This window comes from Sardina pilchardus, chromosome 13 (genome assembly GCF_963854185.1).
Source record: "Sardina pilchardus chromosome 13, fSarPil1.1, whole genome shotgun sequence".
Taxonomy (NCBI): Eukaryota; Metazoa; Chordata; class Actinopteri; order Clupeiformes; family Clupeidae; genus Sardina; species Sardina pilchardus.
Genome location: NC_085006.1, coordinates 4263284 through 4291221, shown reverse-complemented (window position 1 = coordinate 4291221; position 27938 = coordinate 4263284). Strand labels below are relative to the sequence as shown.

Here is a 27938-nt window from a genome sequence, read left to right as displayed (position 1 = left end):
CGCCTGGTGCCAGCCCATGTAAACTAGTGGGTCTGGGTCTATGATCTGGCATGATAATAATGAAAACTAAGCGTGAAAAAAATGTGTGAAAAACAGAACATAATCTTGCGCTTCCTTACTGCTGCTATCCATGCCATTCCTCGCCTTTTTGTCACCTCTGAAACATGGCGTGTACTATTATTTTTCCACGCTGGAAAATGATAAAAGATAAGCTTCATGTTACTCTATTGAATTTTATAACACAGCAGGTAAACGGCATTTCAACAACTGCACTTCGTTATTCCCGCACGTCAGTAAAACAACTTTTGGGCCACCTATGCAATTGCGCCATGCAATTTTGTGTAGTGTATGTTCTGCGTTACATTTAGAAAACAAAATTCGACATGCGTAAAGCCATGCGTAAAGCCATCAGATGTTCCAGTTCCAAATGATCTGGAGATCACTCCTCCCATGGCTTCAGTGAAGTAATTCAGTTATGGTATTGGGTATGGGATTTGGCAGATGCTTTTGTTCAGGTGACGTACCTGCACTCAAACTGTAGCCGAGGGAAAATCTAGTCCATCCCTGAATCTATTGCTCTATAAATTCCCGTCAGTCATTAAGACCTATCACTTTTGAGTCTCAGAACTCAGAGTATACCTTCCATTTGGAAAGACACACAGCAAAGAACACTTTCGGTAAGAAACATTACCTAGGCTAACTGCGTTTTGAAATTACATAGCCTACGATGAAATATTTGATGTTGCCCTGAGACGATGTCACTTTGACAACTGCGAACTTAGTCACTGTTTTTGTCTGTTTGTTCTGCTTATATTTTAGGGGTGTGTATCAAAGGACAACAAGAACCGTCCCGATATAGAAATGAAGGTAAGACGAGTTATTTGACCACCTCTGTCTTCATCATGATTGTGACTTTTGTGTCACAGTTTTGTCCTTTCTTCTAGTGTCTGCAGCCAAGAGACGTCAACAAGTGTCCATTTAGGCCTACCTCTGTTAGCCTGCGTAATGTAAGCGACGGTGATACTTTTCAAGACACTCTGCATCATAAGGCTGTTAAGGTACATGGCATTGCCTAATTCCCGAATTGTACAATATTCCGCCAACGTTGTTGATGCATAAATATTCAACAGCTTTGCTGTGTTTCAGAATCTGTCTTGCCGGTCAGCAGTCTGTAATGGATCCATCATGTTTCCAAAATCCCTGATGAGCTCTCCTCTTGGCAATACCCCAAATGCCAGTGACCGTCTGGTTCAGGCTCTTGACTTCATCAACCAGTTTTATAAACCATTTAAAACGTGCGTGTTTTATATTTGAACAAACACAAAGACTTGCCGATTATACTTACTTGAGTTAACATATAACTTGAGTTAACATTAAAAATAAAAAATTTCATTGTGGTCCATAGCTCCAGAATAGAAGATTACCTGGCCCGACTAGAGCAAGTTAGTATAGAAATTGATGCTACTGGGACATACCAGCTGACCTCAGAGGAACTGGCTTTTGGTGCTAAACAGGCGTGGAGAAACGCACCACGATGCATTGGCAGGATTCAGTGGTCCAACTTACAGGTGGGTGGTTATTGTTTGTGTTTTGTGAATTGTTTTGTAGGCCTATGGAAGCGTATTACTGACATTAAAATAATAATAATAATAATAATAATAATAATAATAATAATAATAAAAAGGCTCAGTAATCACGTAATTATAGGCCTACGCGACAAGTTCCTTGTTGTAGGCTAACAATGTCTTACAACAATGTCTCATGTTTAACAAGATATTTATCACATTATTAATTATTGTGCTAGGCTACATGAAATGATCACGTTATTTCGAGACAATATATTTTCGCGTTATGACGTGAACATGTCATGCTATTTCAAGATATATTTTCACGTTTCTAAGATATGTCTCGTTATTATAAGAAATTATCGCGTCATTTCAAGAAAACAAAACAAAACGAACCAAACAATGGCCTGACGCAAGAGAGAGGACCCTGATACATTTCCGAATCTTTTCGCAATGTGGTTGAATGTACTACTGAGCTTTGGCCCGGTAGCTTGCATGTCAGGTTATCGTAGTCAGTGGCTGTGGGGATCAAGGGGCGCTCGGAGTGAAACGTGAAGCGCTGCAGTCACGCAGTGTAGGCTTATGGAGAGCACAGCAAAAGAAAATATTCAAACAGCAATAGCATGCGCTTTTTGAAATCACATCACAGTGGCCTAATCAGCCCGGGCCCAAAACGCCATCGGCCCACCGGGAATCCTCCCGATTCCCGACTCTCCCGACTGCCACTCCACTACGTCTTGAAGGGCGCTTTATAAATAACATTTATTTTATGTATTGCATAAATGTATATTATGATTATTATTGTTATTATTGTTAATAATAAATCATTGTAACTTTGCAGGTGTTTGATGGCCGAAGATGCAGTACCACTAAGGACATGTTTCATTACCTTTGTGAACATCTTCGCTATGCCTCAAATGGAGGCAATGTGAGGTAGCCTACATCACTTGTAATTGTTTCTTTAACCTGTGACATTTGTAAAGTGATCATCACTGGGGCCTTGCCATAATCTATTTAATTGTTTTTGAACATCTGAAGACATGGTGATAAATGACATACATGAAAAAGTAAAATGTAGCCTACTGAAACTATTGATGTGCACTGAAGCCATGACCGGCACTAATTTATTAGATTAACAGTTTAAGACGTTATATTTTTAGGGTTAAGAGTTACAATGTGTTTAGAGATATTTGTCTTGACAGCTAACAATATGTTGCATGTTGTCATTGTAGGTCTGCAATCACAATTTTCCCTCAGAGAACTGATGGGAAGCATGACTTTCGTGTGTGGAATACGCAGCTTATAAAATATGCTGGGTATCAGATGCCTGATGGAACCATACGAGGAGACCCTGCCAGTCTGGACTTTACAGAGGTGAATGTGCACAGAAATGCACTATTTTAGAGATGTAGGGATTTAGATGTGCTAGTGTCAGTGTATGCACTGAACTGATGTTTTGCCTCACTTTGTCAGGCAAAAAAAGCTTACTCTTGTCTTCAGTAATCAAATAAGTAAGCAAGTGTTTGATATTTACAGATCTGTATTCGTCTTGGGTGGACTCCAAAATATGGTACCTTTGACGTGCTGCCACTGGTCTTGCAGGCCAACGGCGAAGACCCGGAGATCTTTGAGATTCCTCCCGAGTTAATTTTGGAGGTTCCCATGGAGCACCCTCAGTAGGTTACACTGTGTCTCCTTATGGTTGTCATGTCTTTATGTTGATGTTGATGACATGGTTTTAGGAGGCTAATCATTCCATTGATAAAACCTGGCAAATTTAAGTTGTGGTGCCTAGTTTGAGCTCTTGCTATGCATCAGATAACCCTTTTCTGTGTACAGTATGACATTGTTTGTGGGAGGTGTTGGATTCTGTATTTCTGGATCCCATTTATGGATTTGTGGATGACATAATTTTGAGACATTGAGAAATTTTTTTGGCATAATAGCCTGGTAGTAAATTCAAATTGTGTTATCGCGAGAACTCTGGATTTCTAGGGTAATCCACAGCGATCCACAACGATCCACAGCGATCCACAAACAAATAACAATAATAATAATAATAATAATAATAATAATTTGCACACGTAAATTCACCTGGACAACCTGTAGATGCCATTGTTGTGCAATAAACAGTCAGGAAACAATGCATATGGGTCTACCTTAGCTGTAAATAAATTCCTGCATTTTCCAACTGCATTTTATGACGTTCGCAGGTGTTGCTGCTTCTGTATGCTAAATTTGTATTGTCTGAGGGAAATGAACTATAATGTTCCAGACTAGATCTCCCTGAAAGAAGATCTAGGTGTGCAGGGCCAGGCTAGGAAAATGGTTGCTAAAAAAAGCTGAAAACTAAAATATTAGCTTTAACTGCTCTTTTGAATTACAAATATGAATGAATCCTTTTATTAATCAGCCGTTTTGAATTTGGTGTAACTCATGGTGAGTCATGTTTCACATTCCTGTCACAGAAACAGGAACAGAAACTTAGTGTTTGGAAGACTCACACTGTCCTCATGAGGCATTGACTTTCACAGGTTTGACTGGTTCAAGGACCTGCAGCTCAGGTGGTATGCCCTACCCGCAGTGTCCAACATGTTGCTAGAGATCGGAGGACTTCAGTTCACAGCTTGCCCCTTCAATGGCTGGTTTATGGGCACAGAGATCGGCGTTAGGGATTTCTGTGACACCCAGCGATACAATGTGCTGGAGGTATGATATGAATTTACAGCAGAGATTAACAAGGGTGTAAATAATGTCCATCTTTGTGAGCATTTTCTTGAATTTCAAAAATGTTCTGTATTTTGCATTGCAGCAAGTTGGTCGTAAAATGGGATTAGAGACAAAGACATTGTCCTCCCTTTGGAAAGACCAGGCTCTTCTGGCTGTTAATGTAGCTGTCATGTACAGCTTCCAGGTTGGGTCTCATGATTATTACATAACACATTTCACTGTAATGTGGTGTTATTCCCTTGCATAACTCTAATGAAGTTTAAAAGTGTGCATGTAGCATATTCACTGGGGATCTTTCACTGTTCTGAATGAGTCTACTTCTCTGTTGCCAAAGAAATCTAAAGTAACCATCGTGGACCATCACTCGGCCTCAGAATCCTTCATGAAGCACATGGAGAATGAGCGGCGTCTCCGTGGAGGTTGTCCAGCAGACTGGATCTGGCTGGTTCCACCCACAGCAGGTTCTCTCACACCTTTGTTCCACCAGGAAATGAGCAGCTACATCCTCTCCCCCTTCTACTACTACCAGGTAGGGAACATTGGGGATCAGATTGAATGAGACTATCAGTGATCGTAGGTGACGCCACTTCTGTTGGGTGTTTGATGCGAGATCCCAAACAGACCGAGTTAGTTCACCCCTCCCTTCCGTGTTGCGCGCATCATGAAAAAAACGCTGCCCCCCTTCAGCTCAGACTTCGCGTTGTGGTTTTTTTTAGATCCACATTAGCTTTTGTATTCTTCCTGGGGTCTATCATCAAGGTGACAAATACAATATTGAAATACACAGATGACAATCGGACATGACATGAAATGACATACAAAACATAAGAGAACACACAGACAATACATAATTACATTTCACATAAAACATGGTTAATATCACAAGACAAATACAAAACAGAAACAAAACACAAACAGATTAACATTAAATAAACGTATTGATGGGGCTTGATGTCTTCACTGTGATGTCCTGTCTTTTAAAAGTTAGTAAAGACAAATGAACTTCTGTTTTTGTTTCTGTTGTTCAAAGCCTGAGCCCTGGGAAACACACGTATGGAGAGATGATAAGAAAAAGCCGAAGAAAAGAGAAATCCATTTCAGGGCAGCTGCCAGGTTCTGACATTAATAGTTTGCTTGGTTTGTTTTGTCTTATATTTTGAGATACAATGTTGCCTAAAAGGCAGTAGCTTATGACATCTTAATAAAATCCATTTGCATTCAGTGCATTTGGTGATATTTGTAGGATATTACGCCTACATTATTTTCAGTCATAATATATACAGTAGAGGAAATAATTATTTGATCCCTCACTGATTTTGTACATTTGGCCAAAGAAACAGTCCATCATTTTAATGGTAGGTTTATTTTCATAGTGTGAGACAGGATTTTCAAAAGAAAATACAGACAATCACATTAAACAATGCCCATGACAAGGTTGGAGTCTGATTGATTCTAGACAGGTGTCTTTTGTACAGGCAACAAATTGTGATTGGGAGTTAAGTGAGAAACACATTCTTAAAGGGATAGGGCTAATCTGTGGGAGCCAGAATTCTTTATAGTTGGTAGGGGATCAAAAATGTATTTCACGCAATGAAATTCAAAATAATATATATATTTTTAAATGAGATTTTCTGGATTTTCTTTTTCTTTCCTTTTTTCTTTCACTCTTCTGTAGAGCTGTGCTCTTCACTGTGTCTCTGATGCGTCCTGTGATGGCTATGCGTGTGCGCTGCACTGTGCTGTACGCCACAGAAACAGGGAAATCCCTCACTCTAGCCAAAAAACTCAACTCCATGCTCAACTCAGCATTCAACCCCAGGGTAGGAAGGACCATTTCAAGACAGCACATACTGTATGTCATACAAGGCTCCTCCATTTAAATCCATTTTAAACTGCCCTCATGATTTTTTCCCCAGGTCCTTTGCATGGAAGATTATGTCCTTGATGACCTTGAAACTGAGTGTCTGCTTATTGTGGTGACCAGCACCTTTGGAAATGGAGACTGCCCAGGCAATGGAGAGGTATAAAGGAGGGACTCTCTGGTTGCTCTGGAGGTGCTCAAGATATTACTTTGCAATATCACACTGACTATACCCTAATCCCATGCTATTATTCCATAGAGTTTCAAAAAGGGGCTCCTCACTTTAAAATCACTCAGAAACAAATTCAGGTATTCTTTTGACTGTATTTAATAGAATGTTATATTATAGTAAATCTAAACAGTTAAATGACAACTCGACATCAATGTAAGTTCTCTCTCTCTCTCTCTCTCTCTCTCTGTGTCACACACACACACACACACACACACACACACACACAAATGCACGCACGCACGCGCACACACAGGTACTGTGTATTTGGCCTGGGCTCCCGTATGTACCCACAGTTCTGTGCCTTCGCCCACACCATGGACACCAAACTGGCACAGCTGGGGGCCAGGCGTATGCTTCCAGTTGGGGAGGGAGACGAGATGAGTGGCCAAGAAGACTCATTCAATGCTTGGGCACAGGCTGCTTTTCAGGTTAGTGGAATAATGTAAAAACTAATCTTCATTAGTTTAGATTAGATTAGATTCAACTTTATTGTCATTGAGCAGAGTATGAGTATAAAGATAACGAAATGCAGTTTGCATCTAACCAGAAGTGCAAAAAAGCTGAAAAGTGCAATATGATATATAGACAGGTGGTGCAAAGACAGGACAAGGTTCATGAAATGATGCAATATTGGCCATCTATGTGCAGAAATGTGTTTAAATGTGCCATTTAACAACTTTACCTGGGAACAGCTTATTGTAGAGACATGTTTTATATCCTCATATTCTGTAAGGTCTGCTGTTTATTATATACACAGTTTATGAGATATTTCACAGAGAGCAATGGGTGTGTAGAGCTGTATGCACAATACAAATATGATTACATTTCAGAGAGAGAGAGAGAGAGAGAGAGAGAGAGAGAGAGAGAGAGGGGCTCAACATTATGGCTCTTAATGGTATCTGTGCACTAATGGTTTAAGGAAGCCTGCAAGGAGTTCAGAATTCATGGGCAGCTCTCTGTCCTCAAGCCATCATCTGACATCTGGGAGCCTCACAAATACAGAGTGCAGAATGACAACTGCCCACTAGACCGCATTAGAGGTACAGACATCACCCAGACACACAAAGTGCCATTTACGTTCATATTTTTTCATTAAGTTTTCTACATTTGTCCATGATTGTGCGGCATGCAGTAGTCTCTTTTTGTCATTGGGCAATCAGATTATTCACTGGACAATTCACTGAACTTTTAAAAAATGTCCACCGCAGCATTGTCAGAGACTCACTCTAAAGCCCTAATCTCCATGAAACTGAAGAGGAAGGTACACTTACAAAGCCCTCAGTCCAGGTGGGCACATTTTAATGTATTATTTTATTTCATATATCTATACATTTCAGGAATGTCTGTGTGTTTGTGTGTTTGCGAGTGTGTGGTGCATATCTGTCGAACCATTGTCGGGCACGAGTAAGTGCAGTGCCAAGTTTGACGTCGTTTGGATAAGAAATGCAAAATATATTATTAAATATATTGGTAAAAGAAGCACACATTGGCTTTTACTTTTACATGATGTGCAATAAACTGACACTTTGAATAGCCCAGACTACTTTGGGCAGTCTTTAGACTACTAGACATTAGGAACGTTTCAAAATGACACATGGAAGCATGATCAGCTACAGCTAAGTGTGATGTTACTTAAAGGCTCTGTTTTTGAGTCACATTGTTGCAAATTTCATATTGTATTATATGATTATGTAGCCTGGGTGTTCCCATGCTGCCTTGCACGCGATTTGATTCATCCTGTTAAGGCAGCCTGGAAACTACCGCCCTAATTTTTGCCTGAGAAAGGGGACCAATCACAGAACAGGGGGGAAAGCAAGACGATGATGAGCTATGCACAGACACATTTGATAGACATCCGTGGCGTCCAGTGAACAAACCTGGGCATTTTTTCAAATACTGTATGAGAAAATTAACGTTTGGTTGAATGCTTATAACTGGAATTATGTTGAAATGTCACATGCAGCCATGCTTAAATTCTGCTCATTGTATTTATTATATCATTATTGAATGCTTATAACTGGAATTATGGGCTACAAGTTTTCTACAGGAATAGCATGTTTGAACGGACACTGCCCTAGTACCTAGCCTGAAACTGTCGAGTAATATTATTTCATATTACAGTCTGTTGAGTCACGCCCCAATATAGCTTTTAAACGTGGCTGTCAAATGTCCTGACTAGGCTGTTTCTGATCTCTTTGCATTTGCTTTCCAGTCGCTCTACAATCCTGGTGGAACTTGAGCACGTCAGTGAAGCAGAGCCCTTACGATATGCCCCAGGTGATCATGTGGGAGTTTTCCCAGGGAACCCTCCGGAACTTGTGAGTGGTGTTCTAAACCACCTCCCTGATGCCCCCGCTATCAACCAGAGCGTGCGTCTCGAGTCTCTCTACACCGCTGGCTCAGGTGGGTTCATGCCTCTCACATGTGCTATACATCTCACTCATTCAGGATTTCCTATTGGTCAAAATCTGCATTTAAAAGTTGGAAGGAAACCCAGCTATTGATATCATGTAGTGCTGAAACTGTGACATCTTACAATTCTGGGCAATTGAACAACCTCGGAGTTTCCCTCCAATGAAACCATTTTTGCAATGGCAAATGTATAATGACTATGTTACTGTATCACCATTTCACCTGAAGGGGCCACGTGCTGGGAGAGAGATGAGCGCATCCCAGCATGCCCTCTGGCACAGGCCCTCACCTACCTGCTGGACATCTCCAGTCCTCCCTCCCAGAGCCTCCTCTCTAAACTCTCACAGATGGCCACACAAGAGGATCAAAAGCGGCACCTGCTAATGCTAGCTACGGTAATGTGCAATGCTGCATCTAATTCAAGGCCTGGCTAATAGAATGATATTTTCTGGGATGTAGACGGTTGGGGCCCTATTTTGGTGATCGGAAACGGATTGTCAGAGGTGTAAAGTTTAAGGGCGTGTCCAGTCCACATTCAGCATTATATTGTGATCAAAAGGGTTGTTCCTTAGTTTCTTAATCAGTCATGGGTGTGTTTTGGGTGTAACATCCTTTAAACCAATGAGAGTGACATCTGTTATTCCCTTTAACAGTAAACAGCGCAACTGTATTTTGACAGTCAGCAGTGCATTTAAAGGAATCTGTTTGCATGTGAAATGTCTGTGTATGGAACAGAGGGATTCCACTAAACCTTGCTTTACTAAAATCTGTACTAAACCCATGCACATGCATCTGCACTTGCCTATTATTTGAACTATAGGCAAAGTGAAACTAACTTCACCTTGGACTCATTGTCAACGACAAAACATATTGACTGACAAGGGGTTATCATCTAAACATAAACTGAAAAAAAAAAACAGCACTTACTGTATCCCCATATGTTCGAATGACTGAATACAAATTCTAAGGATATTTCCTTACATCTCGTGCTAACTGTGCATTATACAGTATGTAGTCTGGCTATCACCATACTACTGTAAGCTCAATCTTTTAAGATCGAACATTAGTATTTCTACTGCACGAGAGGCGTCCTCTTTTGGAGGAGGAGCGGGACTGTCGAGCTCTATTGGCATCGTTCAAATCATGAATCTTTTGGATAAGCTAGTTTGTGATTGGAGCCAAAGGTTCTGGCAGGGAACTGAGGAGATAGATGTGCAGGTTTCCAGCCTGAGCTGCCGAGCGAAATCCAAATTCGCCAGCAGGTCAGGCAGGGTTCACCCAGCCTACATTATAGGCGCATTTCACTAGACCAGCCTTTTCTTGGTCAGTGGCGTAATGATTTTTAGAGGGTGTAAGATAGTGATTTTTAGATCATATGCCAGACCACACCTTATGACATTAATTGCCACACTCCTGGGTGCAAGGTTAAATGAAAGTGGAAAATCCCTTTATTGAGTGTAAAATATAAATAAACCGCACTGCGCTGCCAGTGTCAGCCTATCAAATGTGACACAGCACAGCATGCCCTCAAGTTGTGGTGAACTACACATCTCAAACCATGCTATGCTCCACAGGACTCCCAGGAGTATATGAAGTGGACAAACTTCTTCAGGCCTACTTTTCTAGAGGTTTTGCAACAATTCCCATCTGTGGAGCTCACGGTGACCTTCCTCCTCAGTCAGCTACCTCTGCTAAAGCCACGCCTCTACTCTGTTAGCTCCTCCCCAGAGCTCTGTCCTGGTGAGCTGCACCTCACGGTGACAGTGGTGAACTACCACTCCCAAGGTAACAACAGCAACATTTTATAAAGTTATTCCACAACAGCCGCTGATGTTTATCTTGTAAAATACACCAGTACCCTGTCATAAGGGCTTATTCAAGTCCGGAATTAGCTGTTTTGAAGGTTTTTGGCAATCATTTGTTTTGACAGTCATTCTCAACTACAACCAATATTCAATGAACATTGTACTGCAAGTGTAAGAACTTGTTATACTGCAGTTGTTTCAACTCCTGGAATTACATGCTTCTTTCCAATGCATAAAGCATCACTGACATTCTCTTTTAGTCTAGGAAGGCTTAATCCATAGGGAATAAACTGCTAATAGGACACACAAAGGTCTAAGTGACCATGATCCCATCGGATATCCATAGAGACATGCTAGAAGCCTATGTGCAGGGGTCTAAAGCTGCATTTGTGTGCTGCTTTTCATACTCACCCATACCAAAAATAGCTCCACAGTTGGCAGATATATAATTCACACGTCTAGCATAGCGCCACCATCTGGCCAAGCTGGAAATGTGCCAGAAGTTTTCTGCTTTGAATGAATAGCCTGAAACTTTTATGATTATGATCTTATCCAGACACCCAATGGGCTTGCCAGGCATAGCGCCACCACCTGGCCAAGCAGTAAATGTGCCAGAAATGGGCAATGCCCTAACTGATTGATCTGAAACTTTACAAATATTGGATATCATGATTGTGATGATATTCACATGTGTAATTCATATGTGTAACCAATTAGGGAATGTGCCAGAAATGTTCTATGCTTTGACTGCTTGACCTGAAATTGTATAAATCATGGTGATTATATTCATATTCAGATTAGGTGTATATGACATCTAAACACCCATTATGCTTGTCTGGCGTAGTCAGAATAGTTTTTGGAATTTATTAACAAAATATTAGCTAATATAAATCTGATGATATCCACATGCCCAAACTGCTATCTGGATCTCTCCCAAAATGTAATGGTTTCTTCCTTGGGTCATTGCAGACTTTCCCTGAAAACTTCATCGAAATCCATCCATGACCTTTTGAGTTATATTGCTAACAGACAAACAGACAAACAAACCCCGCCTCCTGGATCCAGATAGTGATCCAGATCACTCCCAAAATGTAATGGTTTCTTCTTTGGGTCAAGTTATGTTGCTAGCAGACAAACAAACAAACCCGATGAAAACATAACTTCCTGGACGGAGCTGATAATGACTAATAACTTAGAAGCGTACCATTGTACCCTACATGTTTGTGGTGTAGTGCCACCCAGTGACTGCCAAAATGAGTAAACAATGTAAAACATCAGAAGAAGTGAGCAAGCACTTCCAGTGTAGAAAACAAGCTAAAACAAATAGCACACACATAAGATATGTGCATTTGACAAACACATCACATGTCAGTGCTTTGTTAGATTCCGAAATGTCACAGGACGCGGACCACAGGTGGTTGGGCCCTTCATTGCCGCTTGCGGCTTTATTTAAACTATATTTTTGTTCTTCAAAGATGGACATGGCCCACTCCATCATGGTGTGTGTAGCACTTGGCTGAACACAATCAAAGAGGGAGACTTGGTGCCTTGCTTCCTTCACAGGTATAAAGCTTGTGAGGCCTTATTCTGTTTGTGACAGACCAGCATTTCTCAGTAGGCTCAATTAGTCGACAAGTTGGCCACACATGTAAATTAGCTTGTTGCTTTGTAAGATTACACTAATCTAGTCAGTATACAGTGTGGCAGCTGGATGCTAATGATGAAATGAATTATAAATGTGGCCATAGCTGTCTCTGTCAGCATTTTCTCATATATACTGTATATATATATATATATATAATTTTTATTGTTATTATTAAAAGAAATCAGATCTGTAGTCTCTGTGCTTAATAATGAATTTGTGTGATTCTTGTAATTCCTGTCATTTTTGCTCGCCAACTGATATAGCCTACATAAGTTTGAATTTTAAAAAAAAAACTGCAGAACTTGTCATTTTAATGTCACTTCATATTCCTGCACTGTGATAACTCACCATCTGTTGTTTGTAGTTCCGAAGGCTTTCGCCTCACAGACCCCACTGTACCTGTCATCTTAGTTGGCGTAGGGAGTGGCATTTCCCCTCTCCGAAGCTTCTGGCAACAGCGAACATACGATCAGGAAAAGACAGGTACTCTAATACAGCACATTGTGAAGAAGAATTCAAAGCCAACAATCAGATTGAAATACTTAGTGGAAAGTCCCCATTAGATGGTGGAGACTGAGAGGCTTTGATGGAATTCTCAGATGGGACACTTGTAAGAGACCTGTGTTCTGCCCAGGCTTGGCAGGTGTGCCCATGACGTTGGTGTTTGGCTGTCAGAATGCAGACACAGACCACCTGTACAAAGAGGAAGTGCTGGAGATGAAACGCAAGGGAGTGTTCGGAACCGTTAGGACGGCATACTCACGTGTGCCTGGTCAGGACAAGGTGAGTTCTCCCTGCTAATGTTGGCTTACTCCTGTTGAAGATGTAGTGTCCAATATGCTGGTAAATTGCTTCAACTGAATTTGTTCTAGCCTTGCTGAGTTTTTGGGAAGTATGTTGGTGGAATCCATTTGTTATTTATTTCATCTACGTTAAAATCATGCATGCATACAATATTTTCGTTTGTAAATATGAACAAGGGTAGGAAACCCAACACCTTGTTCTGCCAGTCAACGTGAGAACGTTCATCCACCGTAGAGGATGGATTATGTTTAAAACTATGGCCTGCTCCATCTAGACGTATGTCCAGGATATCCTGAGGGACACTTTGGCTGAGGAGGTGGTACAGGTTCTTCACCAGCAGGCAGGACACATCTATATCTGTGGAAGCTTTAACATGTCCACGGATGTGGCTCACACCATAGAAGGCATCCTAGAGCACAGGCTTGGCATCAGTGCTCTTCAGGCCTCCCAACACCTGTCCCAAATCAAGGTGAACAGCTTTCCTCACATTCAGACTTAGTAATAGTTAATGACAGAGTTATATTCATAATGCTATTGATTTAACTTGTATCAAATATATTGGAATATGTGATGAATGAAAGTACTGTAATAATTTGGACATTTTGGGGAGGCACAATTTCATTTTAAAAGATGTTTCAAATTGATGAAAGATTACTCACAGTGTTCTCTTCTGTCTATCTGCAGAGTGAGAAGCGGTACCATGAAGACATCTTTGGGAACAGAGGGGTTACCAGGATGCCATCTTTGGGGGGGCAACAAAAAAGTACATACCTGTAGGCTAAATATGCGGTAGTTGTTAAACCAGGTGAATATCATATAACAGTAAGGGTTTCCTAGTGCCATTTGTAGTGGTGTTATAGACAGATGCAACTCAAATACAATACAATAATAGTTATTTACAAAAATCATAGATGTTCTGTGGGCTATCTATCTGCCTATCTATCCATCTATCTATCTATCTATCTATCTATCTATCTCATGCATCAGTCAGGAGCCATAGCCAATGAAAAATACATGATAAGAATTTCAGTGTGGCACAATTGTTTTGATATCGATGATGTAAGTTAAGTTTGTGTTTTAGACTTTAAGGACTTCTAATCACATGCATAGCATTTTCCTGCTTTGGGAACCACCTCTCACAAACACTTCTGTCCAGTCTCCAAGACTTCTCTTTAATCCTATCCACAACTACCTATACAAACCCACATATACTGTAACTTTCCTACACTTTCCTGCACACCTATACATCACTACTGTTATAAATATCATGACATTAATCTATCCCTACACCAATTCCACACTTACTATGCTGTTGCCACCACCCCATATCAGAGTATAATGTGTCACATTATATTTTTCTTTTTTCATAAGAAAATCTTTATGCAACCTATGCGATATAAATGTATATTTTCATACTTTGAATACTATATTTAATAAATATTATGGTTAATGTTAGTCTTTGAGTATCTTGTTTGTCTATTGAACATTAACACAATGAAGAGAAATAAAAATAGGCCTAAACTGATGCTAGTTATTCCTCAAAGAGTCAAACACAGTCATCTAGACGTGTGAATGCCCTCAAAGCAAGACATGTATCAGTTTCCTATGTACACTTTCAGCCTACAGTCAGAGACTTACTGTAGTCAATGTTATATTATGCTGGGATGCCCTCATGCTTTTCTGAATGCCCGGTTTGACTGCAGTGTGAAATATGCTTCTCACAGTGCATGCACTCAGGATACATGATAATGTGTCTGTAAAACTGATAATTGAATGAATGTGTACATGTTCCTCAACACTGGTCTCCTAATGGAACACAAGACATGTAAAGCTGCATGTGCCAAAATACATTTTTCCTGAATCTGTGCATCGCTACTTTGGACAAAATGCTGTATAAATTTCAAATCAAAACAGAGGACTTTATATTTAATAAAGATATATATGCTCCATTCAAATCCTCATGATTCAATTATTCATTTATTAACTCATTATTTATTTAGTGTAGTCTTACAGGCCTACTGAGATTGAGATTGACATTTTGAATACTTTTCAGAAAGTCTTCACATGCTTTAGCCTAACTGAGATACAGACTATGGGGGAAAGTCTCCCATTCGTGCATAAATGGGGCGTAAGCTTTTTTTTTTTACATACTTCAGTTATGCACTTCTCCCACTTACACTTCTGTCACACCCATGGGTGCAAGTTTGAAATCAAGGCAGCATGGTGAACTGAATAGACCCCTTTGTATTTGTAAACATCCAGAGTTTAGATTTAGAGCGAGCGCAGCATGGGGTCAGAAAAATGGAGCTGCTAATTGTCACCCAAGGACCGCAAACCGTACCCTAATGAATTAGTATTAGCTATGCTGCTTGTTTGCCTGATCCTGGTAGATGATAGCAAGTGGCCAGAGATTCATTAGCACGACATATAATGCTATCTGTTTGATAAGCCCAGTGTGTATACACACAAAGAAATAGTGAAGGCATTTTTCTTGATGTTTCAGTCAATTCACACACACACACACACACACACACACACACACACACACACTTCAATGGGATGGAACGTTTTCTGACGCCGACATGCGCACACCTTTTTTGTGACGTGAACCATAAAGGGGTCTATAGAGAACAGCCTAAAAATGGTGTCATCACTTAGTATGACAAAGAATTGACTTTCAGGGTTTTTTTGGTTTGTTTATAAGAGTCAAGGTGTGTTTGAGGTGTGTAGATTCATAATTGAAAAAAAAGAAAAATGTGAAAACCCATTGACAGACGCTTCCCAAATAGCAGTTTTTAACCAGCAATTGTTCAAAACAACACCAAACCTTGTCAGTAGCTTGCTCAGGGTCTCTACAAAACCAGGTAGTGGGGCAGTTAAGTACAAACATAAAATTAAATGTGATATAAAAATTCAAATAGGGGGGGTCTGATCAGATTTGGAATCATAGGCACCTTGGATTTGGGCCATGAGGGCCATGGCAGCCATTTTTGAAAAATGGCTGTCATGAAATGAATATCATTCTTCATCTTCACACACTCATAAACTTAAATATGATAATATTAAATATATAATATCAAATTGTATACATTTGGTATTTTTAATCAAAAATGATTAAAAATACCAAATGTATACAATTTGGCCCCTGCAACATCAAATAGTACAGGATCTACATTCATAGTCCGAATTTGTGAAGTCAGAATGAAGGATAATTTAAGAATTTACATTTAGTAATTTAGCTTAATCTTATCCAAAGTTTTCAATTAACCATTATAATCAATAGGACAAAATAATATGAGTGTTTTTTCCAATATCTGTGCCCAAGGTAGGCTACTCATTCAAATCCCGTGCAGAAATGAACAAGGGAATCATAAGGTTATGTAACTTGAAGGTGTTATTCAGAGAAATTAACTACTCCCCACTGGGGAATGTACAAAGGGATGCCACAAGGAGCGGAATTCAAACACACCCAAGAATTTACGATTTGTTGATGTTATTGTGGACGGTTTCTCAGTTAAGAATTGGCATAGGGGCAGGACTGGCTACCGTTGTCGGTGCCCTTTGCTCAGTTGGACTGCCTGAAGCTACAGTAGCTTATCAGTTCGTGAATTTTTGGTCAACGATTCCCGGGACACCGTAACACCGGGGCACATGAAACTTGGTGGGCATGTAGCCCAAGTAGACTTCTAAGGAAGTCCCTGGGGGTCACTCCACCCCCGCGCTGCCCCCGCCCGAAGCCCAAAAAAATTTCCTACATAAGTACCTGAACCGTGGCACCGAGGATGACAAAATGTTTATGGTATGTTGATCTCAAGAGCTCGCATCAACTTAGCTTATAATCAGTCATTTGTGATTTGCACCCCCATGGTCAAAATTGAAAATGCAATGTAATATTGCTTTAATTGCCCCTATCTTCAGAAGAGATGCTATGAACTGCACCAAATTTCATGTGTATGATTAACCTGACACCCTCTGGAAGTTTTGTGGAATTTCATCCATGGGGGGCTATAAAATAAATGGATTTATGTGTACATTCAGGACTGTATACCCATCGGCCTGTAGATGGTGGTATGGATGGAGTCTAAATCCCCCCCTGGGGATTTGAAAAACTGTTCCAAACATCTGAATCTCTGCTAGTTTTTGTCCTAGAAACATAGAAGTGACACCATTAGAAACCTTTAATCAACTAGTTTCCAAATATACAGTATATGTTTTAAAAGAGAATGGTTGCTCTGGGTGCAACAAACATACAACCATGCAGGAACACACACACATACACACACACACATAAATACACACACACACAGACACATACCTACACACACACGCACCAGCACATACACACATGTACACAAAACATTACACAAACACATGCACAAACATTCCCACACGCATGCACACATACGCCCTTACAGACACACACACACACACACACACCTACACACACCTCACACACAGGTACCTCCACCAGTTTGGTGGAGGTACAGGATGCTATCAGGACAATGAAAAACAACAAGGCCCCTGGGCGTGATGGCATCCCAGCTGAGGTCCTGAAAGAAGGTGGCCCTGTGCTCCTTGAACATATCCATAACCTGCTTCTCAAAATATGGGATAAAGGGGAAATACCTGCACAGATGAGGGATGCCTTAATCATATCCCTCTATAAGAAGGGTGATAAGGCAGACTGTGGAAACTATCGTGGTATTTCCCTCCTTTCCACCATAGGGAAGGCATTAGCTAGGGTGCTGGCCAACAGACTCATCCCCCTGTCAGAAAGCACTCTTCCTGAGTCTCAGAGCGGATTCCGTCCAAACAGAGGCACTACGGATATGATCTTTGCTGCCCGTCAGTTACAAGAAAAGTGCCGGGAACAAAATCAACCTCTATACATGGCCTTCATAGACCTTACCAAAGCCTTTGACTCAGTCAACCGTCGGGCCCTCTGGCTGGTCCTGGCAAAAATTGGCTGCCCTGGAAAATACATCAGAGTGTTGCGGCTGCTGCATGACAATATGTCTGCAACTGTACTGTCAGGCTCTGGGGACGAAACGGAACCCTTTCGGGTTGACACAGGAGTTAAGCAGGGATGTGTTATCGCGCCATCACTGTTCTCCATCTTCATTGCCGGCATTCTCCATCTTACAGGAAACCAGCTGCCGGAGTCAAAATTATGTACAGGACTGATGAACTTCTGAACATCAACAGGTTCAGGGCTAAAGGTCAAACCACCACTGTATCCATCACAGAGCTGCAGTATGCAGACGATAATGCAATTGTAGCCCTCTCAGAAGAGGACCTACAGAGCACCCTGATTGCTTTCACGAAAGCATACTGTACAGCTTGGTCTGGTCATAAACATCAAAAAGACTCAAATCCTCCATCAGCCATCACCAAACAGCAATACTCCCCCAAACATCTCCATTGAAAACATCAGGTTGGAAAATGTGGATCACTTCCCATGCCTTCTGTCATCTAAAGCCACCACTGATGAAGAGGTACACCATCGCATTAGCTGTGCCAGCGGGGCATACACAAGACTGAAGAAAAGGGTCTTTGAGAACCGCGATCTCCAGTCAAAGATCAAAATCCTGGTCTATAAAGCAGTATTGCTCCCCACTCTCCTGTATGGGTCAGAAGCCTGGACCACATACAGGCACCTGAAAGCACTTGAGGCCTTCCACCAGAGGTACCTCAGGAGAATCCTCAGGATAACCTGGGAGGATCGACCGACAAACACCAGTGTCCTGGAGGAGGCTGGCGTCTCTACCATCACCGCCATCATTGCCCAACTCCAGCTCAGATGGACTGGACATGTGATCCGGATGCCTGACCCCCGCCTCCCCAAACAAGTCCTCTACTCACAGCTTGTCCAAGAAAAACGCGCCCCAGGAGGCCAAAAGAGAAGGTACAAAGATAACATCAAAGACAACCTCAAGAAGTGCCACATATGCCTTAAGACCTGGGAGGCTACAGCAAGAAACAGGGCTGCCTGGAGGAAAGCTGTCCAAAATGGTTGCTGCACAGTATAACAACAATCTCCACAGTGCTGCAGAGCAGAAGCGCAGATGAAAAAAAGAGACCACCTCCACTAAGAAGGCTCCACCAAAACCCACAATCACCGTGGTTCATCCATGCCCACATTGCACCAAAGTATGTGGGTCCAGGATTGGCCTCTTTGACCCATAAGGACCAAGAAGGAGGACAGACATACTCGACCCCGAGTGTCCGCCGATGATGGTGTGTGTTTGTGTGCGTGTGTGTGAGTGTGTGCCTGTGTATGTGTGTGTGTGTGTGTGTGTGCACGCGCGTGAATGTGTGTATGTGTGTGAGTATGTGCCTGCGTGTGTGTGTGTGTGTGTTATCTGATATTGGAGTGACAGTGACGGCAGAGAACACAGTGAACATATACACATAGAGACACATAAAACACACACACGAGCAGACACACATTCATAGACAGAGACGCACTCATACACAAAAGCAAGCGCACACATGCACACACTCATTTACACACACAAAAGTTGCAGTAGGCCTAGGGGATGGAGTAGGCGATGGAACCAAAAGCGTGATTGATATTTGCAGGACTGAGCGGCGGTCATATTGTGTATCGCTTTGCGGTAGGCTACATCTAGTTTTCCTAGAAACGCACGGCGCGTCGTTGATTATCCCTTACATAATATCTGAAGGCCTATCCGAGGTTACTCCACTGCAAGTCTGCAGCTAATAAGGAAATAAAATAGTTATTTAGAGAAATTAACTACTCCCCACTGTAGAATGTACAAAGGGATGCCACAAGGAGAGGAATTTAAACACACCCAAGAATTTACGATCTGTTGATGTCATGTCACAGTTTTTCTGTTAAAGAATTGGCAATAGGACTACCGTTGTCGGTACCCTTTGCTCAGTTGGACTGCCTGAAGCTATGTGAATAATTGTTTTTGATACAGAGCCAAGACCATCATAAATCTTAAGTCAAAACAAAAGACCTATTACTTAACTTTTGCTGTACACTGTCCACCGAACACAAATAACTCTTGGCAAATAACAGTCACATGCAGACATCTTTTTATTTGCCTCATTCATGCAGCGGCCATTTGTAAACCAAAGGGAGGCTATGGGGTACACTAACTATCATTAAGACGTTCTTAGCCATTTCTGGCAGATGCATATAGGACATAACAATGAAATGGTTTGCATACCCCATAGCCCTTTGGTACGCAATGCCCGAAGCATGAGTAAGGTGAATAGAGATGATTATATAGAGATAAGTGGAAAACAATAGCAAAACAATATGTGGGCCTATATTAATTCAACACTGATATGTGGAATGTTTGCTTTCAGTTGTATGATCTGACAAAAAGTCTATTTGTTTTCTTATTTGTTGCCTCTGGTTTTCTCTGACCATGAACTTGTGTTGCCTGGATGGGCTTCACGTAACATATCAAATCGTCCAGTTGATTGAATATTCTGAGGGGCAGGGGCTTAGATGGCGTAGCCTACATGTTGCAATATAGAGCTAACCTGCACTTGGCACACTGGGAACATGCAACCCTTTTCATGTTCCCATTATCTAACATATAGTGATGACCCCAGAAAATGACTGTATTTTGAATAAAAAATACTGTATTGGTGTGTATTTTTATATTTTTAAATACAAATAATAAAATACCTTCTGTGAGACATCCATGTGATGACGCCATGAAAGCACAAAATTCTGCATGGCAGCTAATAGGTGCAGGCACTATCATTTTGACCTGATTTTAGACCAGATTCGGTTGGATCCAACACATTTTTTAATCAACTCTGTCGATTTGTTGTGTAGTTTGAGTAGGCTCACAGCTAGCCTGACCAATGAGTCAATGTGCTGATTAGCTTCCGACAATTATCGGTATCTGCATTTATATAGGCCGATACCTATTTTAAAATTCAGTAAAATAAAAAGGCTGATCCTTCATCTACATTTCCAGTATTGTCTTTTCAGCTTAACATTACGTTCAACAGTAAAATAATGTAATTTAGCTAGTAATTTAGCTAGTAAATAATAAGTTACTCATTCAAATCCAGTGCAGAAATGAATATGGGAATCATCAGGTTATGTAATCTTTAAGTTCCAGTATGTGAGAAACTTGATATGCATAAATATCTTGAAATTCAAGTATACAGCTAATAAGGAAATAGAATTGTTATGTGTCATTTGAAATTAACTTCTCACCACTGTGGATGGATTGGAATTCAAATACACCCAACAATTTACGATCTGTTGTTGTCATTGCGGTCATAACATGTCTCAATGATTAAAGGCCTGCTGTATTCACTTCTGTTGTTATGAAAATCTTATGCCTAGTCTGTAGGTATCTGCAGGGCAAATAGGGGAGTGGACGATGCAGTCTCACTTCGCACACATTTCATTTTACAACATCTTGATTCTAAGTCCACCTCCCCGCGCACTGTTAATTGATTTTAGCTTAGCTTTCAACACAATCCTGCCTGTCAAACTGTACAATCCACCTGTCCATGGAAGATAATCCATCACTCTGTCAGTGGTTACTGAACTTCCTGTCTGGCAGGACACAGTGTGCTAAAATCCAGAACAATGTGTCCTCACCCATGGTTCTGAACACTGGCCCCATAAGGGTGTGTCTTGTCACCTCTGTTATTTTCTCTTTACACCAACAATTGTACATCAAATTATACATCTGTCAAACTGCTTAATTTTGCAGACAACACCACTTCTATAGGTCACTATAGGTCGAACAGCTGGTGCAGTGGTGTGCAGACAATAACCTAATCCTCAATACAACCAAAAACAAACAACCAAAACAAAAGAACTCTTGACCTCAGGAAAAAGGCAGGCCAGCACCTTCCCATCTCCATTAAGGGCCAAGTAGTGGAGTGGGTCCCCTCCTGCTCCTTCTGTCTCTTGGGCACCATATCCATCAGTCCCTATCATGGAACCTGAACACCAGTCTCATTATTTCCAAAGCCCATCAGATTACACTTCCTCCATCAGCTGAGAAAATTTGAGTCAGTCAAGCAGGCATGATCCACTTCTATCGGGCTACCATGTCCCCACATGTTTACCCTAAGACACAAAGTAACAAAGTGTAACTCTGTTTATTTCATCAGAATGGAACAGAGCAAAACAAAAGTAGAAACTGTGTGTGCGTGTTTGTGCATATGCACGTACGTGTGTGTGCGTACACACATGTACTGTACATGTGCGAGAGAGCGAGGGATTGTGCACGTAAGCACATATGTATTTTATTTTTTTAAAAATCAAGTAACAAAAATATAAACAATGCAATTCAACACTAAATCCAAGGTTGTGCAACAGTGCAAACTGTGTGTGTGTGTGTATGTCGTAGTTTACACTGAGTAGTTTAGTTTTAGACACTTTAGGCAGTTTTATAGGCTTCTCGGGGCTTATTGCTTAAACTTAGCTTGGATGTAGATGGGGTGTTGAGCATAATGGTGGCTAGCTGGTATATAGTTATGCAGTAGGCTTATACAGGCCTATGTGGCACTAGCTGGCTTCAGACCGTTGAGCCAGGCCGGGCCAGGCTGATTTTAGTGCTAGTAGCCCAGGTCCACAAGCCACATAACCCTGAGACCTCTGCATTCAGATTATCAGGCCATTAGCCTCTCTGCATTACACCGTCCTCGACACACCCTTGCTTGTGAAAACCACACATTTTCAAAAAGGATAAACAGAAAGTCGCGTATGTTTTTCCTATGTATGCTATTGAAGTCAGTCACCTCTTATTGTCCTTTCGTGTGTATTTAATATTAATTTCTATACAAACCAAGACGGTGGATTCCAGAAACGCAGGCACACACAACGTATGTGTATCTATATGAGCTATATGTTACCATGACTCGAAGAGCTGTAAACAGTTTTGTAAGGCTGTGTGTACAATCCGCTTGGAGCTCCAGTTGAATATTCAATTCACAATGATGCCACGAGTTCTCAGCACAGCGCAGCGCACAGTAAAGAAAATAGGATTTTGATGGCTGTAGACGCTCCTGCTAAGAAACAAACCAGACTTTGTCCAAATCCACAAATCTATGGCTACTGGAAAATGTAAGGTTCATCTTTATTTTAGAATTTCCGAACCAAAGCGGCTGAAATTGGAGCTTTTACGATAGTTCTTAAAGTATTCCACACTATCAATAGCATAAAACACACTGGCAGAAATTATTTAGTGGGCTTACCCTTAGCAAAAAGTAGTATACTTGAAGTTTATTTTTGTAAGTATACTCAAGTATACTTATAAGTATAAGTATGTACTGTATAGCAAGTATACAGACCATGTGCTTTAAGTGTACTAGAAAATATACCAATTTAATACCTTTTTGGACTAAATTGGAACATTTCAAGTTTATAAAAGTATATTTCAAAGTTCACTTTAAGTTTGCAAAAGTACACTTTAAACAACAAGTACAGTGGTATGTCCTTCTTGTATGCTTAAAGTGTAAATACAAGTATACTTATCCACATATCAATACCTGCTTCGATATGTATGATAGGTTATTATGGGAGAGAAACAACCAATGTTTTTGCTAATTATCATGATTATGAATTGTACACTGCTCAAAAAAAAAGGGAACACTGGTTCATAGGAGTATAGCATCAAGTTAGTCACACACTTGTGGGATATTGATCTGGCCAGATAGAGGTGGTTGCGAATCATTTTAACCTGCTTTGATGTCAAAAAATATTTCTACGGGTGTACTAGAGGGCCAGTGAGACGACCCCAAAAACAGGAATGGCTTTACAGGTGGTGGCAACTGATCATTTTTCTATTTTCATCCTTCTTGACTGATTTTCACTAGTTTTGCATTTGGATAGGGTCAGTGTTACTACTGGTTTAAGCCAGTATCTGGAGCCTACCGAGTTTGCACAGGTAGTCCTCCAGAATGGCACACCAATACTTTCCATTTCAGAAAGACTGCTGTGTCTCCCACTGCAGTCTCAAGAGTATGGAAGAGATTCCAGGAGACAGGCAGTTGCTCTAGAGCAGGGCAGGATGGTAGAAGGTCCTTGACTCAATAGCAGATCCAATATCTGCTCCTTTATGCAAGGAGGAACAGTAGGAGCCTTGCTAAAGTCCTACAGAATGACCTCCAGCAGGCCGCTGGTGTGAATGTCTCAGACCACACTATCAGAAACAGACTTCATAAGGGTTACCCTTAGGGCCCGATGGCCTCTAGAGGGACATAACCTCCTTGGCGGAGGTAATAATGAACCTTAAATTTTTCATAAATGTGCAGATTTGCCATAAGTGTGCAGATTTGAACAAAATTTAATTTGGTTCTTAACGAGGCTTTTATCTCCAGGGGTTTAGTGCATGGTAGTTCGCTGGCGGTATAGGTATATTGTTTTTGTTTTGGCTGTGTCACAAGCTTTGCGTATGCATGTTCCGATATCAGTGCTAACGTTATTTGACATTACTGTACAAGATATGTAGGGCTAGTTCAACATAACGCTAATATGGTCTTCTATCTCCATACGATGAGTCTGAGATCATCAGGGGATCCCGTAGCCGCGAGCACAACTCCGTCATTCGGTAACTGACCGTAAACGCAAAAGACAGAATTGCAGTATATCCCTTGAACGAACAGGGAGAGCTACAAGATCTTTCACCAGGGGTGATTGTATTCTGCCAAATCGGAACACCACATTTGCGCAGTCAGCCTTTTCTTTTAGAGCTGTTAAAGCATGGAATGCTCTTCCTAGTAATCTGAAAAGCTTTACAGATTTCTACACGTTCTCACGTGAGGTGAAAAAATGGATTTTGAGCAAGCAGTCTTGGCAGCATTAATCATAGCATTTATACAAATGTATTGGTGTGAGTGAGTGCGAGTGTGTGAGTGAGTGAGTGTGTGTGTGTGTGTGAGTGTGTGTGAGAGTGTGAGTGTGTGTGAGAGTGTGAGTGTGTGTGAGTGTGTGTGTGTGTGTGTGTGTGTGTGTGTGTGTGTGTGTGTGAGTAAGTGTGTGAGTGAGTAAGTGTGTGTGTGTGTGTGAGCGATTGTGTGAGTGAGTGAGTGAGTGAGTGAGTGGTGAGTGTGTGTGCGTGTATGAGTATTATTTTCTTATTTTATCATTCTTAACTTATATGCCCCCCCCCCCCCCCCCGCCCCTCCCTTACCTGCTCAGGGACTGGCGGATGGAAATTAGCTGTTAGCTATAATCTGGTGCAAGTCATCTCTTTACTATGTAACTAATGAACTTTGTACATGGTCCCTGCTTCAAATAAACGAAATAAACTAAACTAAACTAAACTTCTTGGCTAGTGTAGGCCTATTCTAAAGATGGAGGCCGAAACATGGCTTTCGCCATAGAGCCGTATCACGCGTATGTGTTCTGAATGGCAGATTCTACACTTACAAGAATACTTTGATTTACTGATGGAAGTAGGCTAATTACTCAAGAATGAGCACACATTTTTAGAAGAAACATGTGGTTTTGCTAAGACCCAAAAAACTGCACAATGTTCCTTTAAGCATACTGTACAAGAAGGATATACCAAGTAGGCCTACATTGATACTGTAGATGAGTGTAGCCTACTTGTTGTAGAGTGTACTTTTGCGTACAAACTTAAAATTAACTTTAAAAATATACTTTCATACACTCTATACTAAAAAGTGTAAGTCGTAGTGTAAATGTCTAAATGTAGTAATAGTGTTTATGCTTTTCAGTATTAGTTTTAGGAAATAATAAGTATACTCATAGTACACAAGGATTGTCTATGTTAGTTGATGTCCTACATGGTGACCTCTGGACAGATTTAGCCTACTGACAGGCAAATATCTTTAACATGAAATACCCTCGTATCTCTAAACTCGGTGTGCTAGCAAGTAGTGCTGTGCTTTCATAGCCATTCAATCATGGCTCGACTCCACACACAGCAACGGGTTGACCCCGCCTTCACCTTGACACCGCCTCTAGCCCCAAGTGGCCCAATGTTTGGGCTGGGCCGGAAATCAGGGGCTAGTAGCACCAAGACAGCACCGAAGTGGCCCCAGTTAGCATCCGCATCAGGAGGTGTGAAAGCAATTAGCCCCGGAATGGCCTGGCTAGTTCGGCTTTGGCCCGACGGTCTGTAAGGGGCTACTGAATGCTGCTGTGAGACCCCCCCCCCCTCCAAAAAACAATCAGTGCTACATAGTTTGAGTTGCTGCAGCCAACAGCTTGAATAGCCAGGTAGCTACAGTGCTATACTGCCTGGCTCCTCTAGTTGTTGGCAGGGATAGGCATAATGTATTTTAGAATATAATATCAAATACCTTAATTGTATGTGTACCAAAGATGCACTTAGAAAGTCACAACTGAACTTGTCAAGTGGTACAAAGTGGAGACAAGTCTCTGACATCGTCAAAGCATGCTCAGATTGAACAATGTTGCAGGGCAACCACATAACAGATTCCATTACGATGGGACGACTCATTAAAGTTCTCAAGGAACTTGAGGTTGGAGTGAGAGAGTGTATTGTGTGTGAAGAAGTCAAGTCGAGTCACATTTATTTATGAAGCACATTTTGGTATGCACAGAGTGCAACCCGTGCTGCTCCTTACACAGATATCAAGACATAAGCAGACAAATTAACAAATTGATAAATCTAGAAACTAAATGCTGGACAGAGCGGTGTGATTCGCCAGTGTACGCAGTGTACCAGTGTACATAGACATTATGGCAGGAGCCAGGAAAAGATTAACTGTAAAATTTCAGTTAAACAGTGACATTTACAGTTCGACCATGAACATATCATAACTTGGCTATGAACTCTCGTATTACTATGAACTTCTTCGTCGCCACCTCTAATACAGACTTTAAATAATGGTTGACGGCAATTCAGGTTACAGTCAAACTGCGGTCTTCATAATTGTGAGGTTTACTATGAAGTTTACAGTTAAATATACATTTTCAAAGCAAATGCCATTTCTGGGACAATACATGAGTTCCCTCTTTTTTATATCCCTTACATTCATGTGACCTCTACCTTTATGTGTGCTCTTCTTACAGTAGAACCATAAAATTAACACAAACTAGAGCCTCAAAAGATATACTGTAGGTCTAAGTTAATTTCCATACTCAAGCACAAATAAAGATACATCTGTAACTGAGGCTAGTAAAAGCATAACAATTCATTCAACTTCTTTGATCAAGTAAAAGTAACAAAGTACAGACTTAAAAATACAGCATAAAAATAGTATCCAAGCCATTTTGAAGGACTATTTCACCAGTTGTTTCTGTTTAAAGAAGCAGGCCTTGGCCTACAACTATGCTCTTTTGATCCCGTGAGGGAAATTCGGTCTCTGCATTTATCCCAATCCGTGAATTAGTGAAACACACACGGCACACAGTGAGGTGAAGCACACACTAACCCGGAGCAGTGAGCTGCCTGCTCAAGTGCTTGGGGAGAAGTGAGGGGTTGGGTGCCTTGGATGTGGGCGTGGGAAAGCAGTGCTCAACCACTCCTCCCGCACCACATCCTGCTGGTTGGGGATCAAACCGGCAACCCTTTGGTAATACCAAGATTTTTAACAGTATCCTTTGCTCTCAATCCTTTTGTGTCAAGGAGAGTGGCTACCCTAAGTCTTTCTTCCTTTTTACATCCCGGTGTTGATTTGTTCCATACACCGACACAGAGATTCAAGGGGACCATAGTTGTTTGGCGACAGAGCTAAATTTGTGTATCACCTGCATAGCTATGATATGAAATCAAATTACATGAATGATTTGTCCAAGTGGGAGCGTATAGAGGTTGAATAATAGTGGCCCCCGGGGAACAATTTAATTTCAATTGAATTTCACTTATAGAGCGCCAAAATATTACACAATATTTGACATCGCAAGGCTTTGTTCTAATTCGCCCGTTTTTTA

The 27938-nt window shown here is 41.1% G+C and overlaps 1 protein-coding gene across 1 annotated transcript; it reads left to right on the top strand.

Annotated features, from left to right (window-relative positions):
- The first annotated feature begins 861 nt into the window (after positions 1-861).
- On the top strand, positions 862-19083 carry LOC134100024 (nitric oxide synthase, inducible-like). Its single transcript, XM_062553073.1, has 26 exons — positions 862-867; positions 945-1058; positions 1147-1295; positions 1406-1568; positions 2407-2498; positions 2798-2939; positions 3102-3241; positions 4100-4274; positions 4378-4479; positions 4630-4824; positions 5326-5408; positions 5971-6115; positions 6212-6316; positions 6416-6465; positions 6642-6816; positions 7308-7428; positions 7597-7675; positions 8601-8791; positions 9029-9195; positions 10375-10585; positions 12081-12168; positions 12615-12733; positions 12885-13033; positions 13329-13523; positions 13739-13817; positions 18533-19083. Exons 1-26 carry the CDS (start codon positions 862-864, stop codon positions 19081-19083), a joined length of 3786 nt encoding a protein of 1261 aa, XP_062409057.1.
- The last annotated feature ends 8855 nt before the right edge of the window (positions 19084-27938 follow it).

Bases quoted from the DNA above. Each gene is read 5' to 3' on its own strand.
- LOC134100024 (XM_062553073.1), top strand. The intron at 7,676-8,600 runs GTGGGCACATTT...TTTGCTTTCCAG, and splicing joins TTACAAAGCCCTCAGTCCAG to TCGCTCTACAATCCTGGTGG. The intron at 12,169-12,614 runs GTATAAAGCTTG...TGTTGTTTGTAG, and splicing joins GTGCCTTGCTTCCTTCACAG to TTCCGAAGGCTTTCGCCTCA.